This window comes from Microtus ochrogaster, chromosome 16, assembly GCF_000317375.1.
Source record: "Microtus ochrogaster isolate Prairie Vole_2 chromosome 16, MicOch1.0, whole genome shotgun sequence".
Classification (NCBI taxonomy): domain Eukaryota; kingdom Metazoa; phylum Chordata; class Mammalia; order Rodentia; family Cricetidae; genus Microtus; species Microtus ochrogaster.
Window position 1 is genome coordinate 33,506,882 of NC_022018.1, and position 5,722 is coordinate 33,512,603.

At 34.8% G+C, this 5,722-nt stretch overlaps 1 protein-coding gene across 1 annotated transcript; it reads left to right on the forward strand.

Annotated features, from left to right (window-relative positions):
- Window positions 1–935: 935 nt before the first annotated feature.
- LOC101987973 (prolactin-3B1-like) lies at window positions 936–5,492 on the forward strand. The gene is made up of 5 exons (XM_005354990.1): window positions 936–966; window positions 2,007–2,164; window positions 3,988–4,095; window positions 4,947–5,126; window positions 5,304–5,492. Exons 1-5 carry the CDS (start codon window positions 936–938, stop codon window positions 5,490–5,492), a joined length of 666 nt encoding a protein of 221 aa, XP_005355047.1.
- The last annotated feature ends 230 nt before the right edge of the window (window positions 5,493–5,722 follow it).

Below are 5,722 nucleotides of genomic sequence, written 5' to 3' on the forward strand. Positions count from 1 at the left end.
CTCACCCCGGCTAAGTTAATCTGCTCCAATTCTCCATTCTTGTTAAGACATGAGATTTCTTCTTCCTCTATTGTACCTTGATACAACACTTCTGGGCACTTATAATTCTCAACATCAAGAGCATTATACATTGTCCTGAAGCTGGTCACTCACTGTATGCAAACTTTTCATGATATAATGCTATCCTCTTCATGGCTTGTTATTTTAAAACCACGAGAAAAGGAAGCAGAATAAAATTAAAGATTAAGTAGAAAGTACCAATCATATTAGCTAAGCATCCCACCAATACTTTCAAGTTAACTGAAAGCATTAAAAGTGCCCTTTGAACATTTGTGTTTCTGCTTACTTAACACTGAGGAAGTATCTACTCTGTGAGAAGAAAGTCGTTTGAGTTTCGAGGATACATCAATAAATTCATGTTTTAATAAAATGTTGGGAATAATTAACTGTTTCTAGGGCATGCTGGCCCAAAACTTCAAAGATAACTGAGGGAGGGCATTTGTCACCACCTGAAAATTTTGTGGAACTTAATAGATGGCATGACAGAAAGAATATATAACTCTGATCTAGAGAAAAATAAGAGGAAATAAGTATATTTTCCTCCATGACATGACTCTGCGTCATAAATGAACTGAGATGACATTTGTGATTTCCAAAATAATTTGAACCCTGAACATTTTGGCCAAAAGCAAAAACAATACATACAGAGACAGAATTGTGGCAAGAGTAAGGATGATTTCAATACTTCTTACGTGAATAGAATCTTGAAACTTTTACCTAGTCAAAAGACACTGCTTCCTTCTGCACTTAGACTTAAATGGTCATAAGTAGGGAGATTCTGTTAGTATATATAAGAGGAGGTGAATTGCGAGAAGACAGCATTCAGGTGCAGAAGCTCTCTTGTGCTGTGGTCTACACTGCAGCCGATCTCAGAGATGCAGCTGTCACTGGCTCAACTGTCCTTCTGTAAGTAGTAATTCTTTAATGTTTCTCTACTCTATTAGTGTATTATTTTGTGAAAATGGGTTCTGGTAGAATACATTCTTTGGAGTTATTGGTGTTGTAATATTTGGGAAACTGATGCATTTTATTACTCACCTGGCATCAGGTCAACAATGTGCTGAAAATTAATTTGTAAAACTAGTTGCTGAATTAACCTGGAGATCAATGGTTCTCTTGGGGAATTCTTCTGTAAAAGCATATGCCAAGCTTATTCTTATATATCACTTTAACTTAGTTTATTCTTATTTTCTTGACATAGCAATAACAGTAAAGAGTGTTAGTGGCTTCTGATGGGCACTTTTACCAATCATCCACTGCACAGCACACTTTCCAAAACAAAAAAAAAAAAATAGTACAAAAATGACAAAATAGCTGAAATTGAGAAGTTGGACTTTTTTGAAAATATAAGCTCAATGACATACTTGGGTCAGTCACAGAAGGAGAAAGTAAATTATGGGTTGTCAGGGTTTGGATGTTTTTCTCCTCAAAAAAGTCCACCTGAGGAACAGTCAGATTTTGGCACATCATTTAAACAAAGAGAGTAGGTTTGTGACTTTACCAATTTGTTACATGCAAATAAATGGTGAAGAGAAAAGCACATTTGTTTTAAAAAGAAATCTTAATATTCAAGAGATATTTGCATGAAAATTAACTTCAATGAGATGGAAAATTAACACAAATTACCAAACCTTAAAAATATTAGAAAAAAAAAAACGGCTTAAAATCTCTGTCTCAAAACTAATTTTATCTCAAAATGTTTGCAAATTTTAGAAATTCTATGGGGGCAAGCAAAAGCCAAGGTGATTCTCCTACCTCACAATCTGTGGCTTTGGGAAGCATTACTGTTCACCTGTGTTTCCACTTTGGACTACTTATCCCAGATGTCATGTATATAAACCCAAGTATTGTAGCACAGAGACCTCAGAACAAACTGTGCAGTCTATACGGTGTCACTAATATGTTCTCCATTGAGAGGATCATCTCATTTTCATTTCTTTTTCTAGCTGGGACACTCCTTCTGCTGACAACGTCAAATCTGCTCCTTTGGGAGCATGTGTCCTCCTCACCAAGTTCCCGTTTGTCCACTGGAAACCTATACCAACGAGTGGTTGAACTATCTCACTACACCCACGATCTGGCCTCAAAAGTCTTCACTGACTTTGTAAGTACTGGATCTTCTCTGAAGGGACAATCAGAACACTCAACTAATGAAAGAGTAACCTATTATGAATCACGTTTTAAACACTATATATGTAATGGTGAAATAGTAAATATTTCATTAAAAATTTTAATATTAAAAGATTAAAAATTTCAGTTGACATAAAACATGAGCAAGAGACAATTGGATGATTCATGAAAACTTAAATTTGTAAAAGATGTAGTAACTGTGCAATTTTTAACAATTTTTTTCAAGAAACTTCATTAGATATAAAGTACAAAATACATGGATCCCTTTGAACTCCTGTCTTTTGTGAAGGGCTCCTACCTTCACGGGTACTTTCACATTGCATTCTTTAGATATCTGGCATAGGAGAATTGTTTTGTAATTAATTGTGTGAGTAGAATTGAACTAAACTACAGGAAACCATGTTAAACAGAAAGAAATAGCTAGTGAGAACACCCCACACACTTAGAATTGTTTTTCTAAATACCTCTTGACCAAAGAATTGATAAGGAAAATCTGGTGCATTTACACAATGGAGCACTACACAGCAGAGAAAAATAACAACATCTTGAATTTTGCAAGAAAATGGGTGGAGCTAGAAAACATCATTTTGAGTGAGGTAACCCAGACACAGAAAGACAGTTATCACATGTACTCACTCATACGCTGTTTTTAAACATGAAGCAAAGAAAACAAGCCTACAAATCACAATCCCAGAGAGTTTAGACAACAATGAGGGCACTAAGAGAGACTTACATATCTAATCTACATGGGAAGTAGAAAAAGACAAGATCTCCTGAGTAAATTGGAAGCATGGGAACTTTGGAGGGTTGAAGGGGAGGGGAGAGGCAGGGAGGGGAACCAGAAAAATGTACATACAGCTCAATAAAAATCAATAAAAAATAGTTGTTTTCCAACTTCCAGGGATGAGAGTCTCAGAGCAAAGTACAGGCTGGTTTTCAAAAAATGAATATGTTAGATTTGACTAGGGCAAGTCAATAGTGGAAAAAAAATGAATTCAGTGCTAGACTGGAATATGGAGCATATATTTTCAGAATTATGATGAATATACCTCACCCTTGTGATTTTCACTCACGAGCATTTCTTTCATTCTAAAATCCATATCCATAGTTTCTTAAATGTACAATATTCCTAGACATTAATTAAACTTTTACAAATTTAATGATTACTAGTATTAAAAATACACTATTGATAATAAATTCCTTAAGTAAATAAAATCTTCAATTGACTAATATATATACAAATAGATGTATTTTAATTCTTCATTCACTCACTAATAAATATTTCTTAAGAATATGTCTAGATTTTATGATTCCTGTTGGCACCATCAATATAATTGCATACTACCTTTATAACTTAAATGGATGCTTAAAGTAAATACTTATATTACAATATTTGTTTAAAGGAAATGGACTACTGGGTGTCAATTGTAACATAATTATGAACACACATGTGCTCTTGTATGACACTTGTCTCCATAAATAGAAAAAGTGATGCTTAACGTTTGGTGTTTTACAGTATGTGTGTTACTCAGTGCTCTTTTTAAACAATACCATTTAGGAAGAGCAAAATGACAATAGAATAAGAAAGAGAGGAAGAATATTGGTGGGTAAAATATTAGATTGATTCTCCCATGGACAGAAAATGTAGGCACTCTTCTTTTAATTTCTCTGTTTCAATTTCTATGTATTTATTATTTGCTAAGACATTTGCATCTATAAAATCTGTTACTGATGTGGTTATAAATGTATTTGTTCAATGTTTAACGCTAAGAAATAAGACCTTTCAATTTCTTCCAGAATATGATGTTTGGTAGGAGTGTTTGGAAACAGGGCCAGATGATAAGCGCATGCCACACTGCTGCTATCCCTACTCCAGAAAACAGAGAACAAGTCCACCAAACAAAAGTAGGTTTCCTCCCAGATTGTGACCCAAACAAGTGATGTAATATACAAGGTAGGTCCGCTGTGTGTGATTACTGAGGCCATAGCACATGTGAGAATCTCGGAGTCTAGAGAAGGGAAAAAGAAGCAACAAATAGACAATGACATCATATAGTTGATAATTTCTCTCTAGCAGCTTAACAAATTGATCACCTGGAGCATCATTTTTTAAAAACATATTGTCTGTGGAGTTATCCTTAATATTATCTAGTAAGCTTTAATATGAGTTTGAAATTCACAGTTGATTCTAATCTTTGTCTTAAAACTTCTGAATATGATTTACACAAAATTTATTATGTGTCCACCTCTTACACATGTAGTGTATTTCTTCTTCATATTCATTACCAGAGCTAGTAACATATACAAACTTCTCTCATAAACAAAATGTGAGTATAATATTGGCAATTGAAGGATGAAAAGGTACAGGAAGTGATCAACATTTCCTCAGATCTTCTTATAGTGAAGCCCCCAAAAGCAGTCCGTTGTCATGGATTCATTTAATCCCTCGAAAAGTTCTCTATTATGTGGTATTAATAAGACCATAAAGAATTGAGGTTCACCTGGACTTCAGTTGGTAGAACTCACAGTGAAAACAAAACGTGATCAGTTTCACATTTCTCAGAAATCATTGCTAAGGAAAATCAATTCCAATGGAAAAAATTGCAATTCTCTGATAGAATGTTATTTCTAGAATACACATCACATGCTAAGAAGGGTTTCTATACTCCTATTAATAATAATTCAATACTCAAGCTCATGACCTTCAGTCAGTCACCACATGTGTTAACCCTGAAATCCTCTTCATGATCATTTAGTCGGAAGACCTTCTGAAAGTGACCATCAGTATTCTACAAGCCTGGGAAGATCCTGTGAAGCACATGGCAACTGTAGTGGCTGGGCTTCAGGGTGCACCTGATGTGATGATCTCAAGAACCAAGGAGTTGGGGGAACGAATGCTTGGCCTTCTGGAGGGATTAAAGATCGTACTCAGCAGGGTAAGCCCACTTAGCCTTCACATTCCTTTGCCTATCTCCTATGTGAACGAATTGATTTGTTTAATAAAAAGTGAATTTTTCAATACTTCATTTCTGGGAGATATATATTCATGTACAAGAAAGTATTACTACCAATTAATGATATTTGTAAATAATCCCTCTCATTTCTATGTTTAGATTCAGCCTGGAGCTGTTGACATTGAAAACAGTTTCTGGTATGGATGGTCAGATTTGCAGTCGTCTGATGAAGACACTCGTAACATCGCTTTGTACACTCTGGGCCGCTGCGTGCGCAGGGATACACATAAAGTTGACAACTTTCTCAAGGTCTTGAAGTGCCGAGATGTTCATAACAACAACTGCTGAGCTTATAGCCTTATCTTCTGTCATGGAGAAGGCCTTTAATAATCCAGGCTTTCAAAGCTCCATTGAATCTTTACCTTTTGGTGCATTCCTAGGCTTAATGCGTATGTTATTCAAAAATAAACATTGACTATTTGAAAATGTGAAATTCAAAAAGAGGATTTGTTAATGTCCCTTGTGAATTTAATGTAGAATTTAGTAATGGTATTATGATATCAATATCAAATATTTTT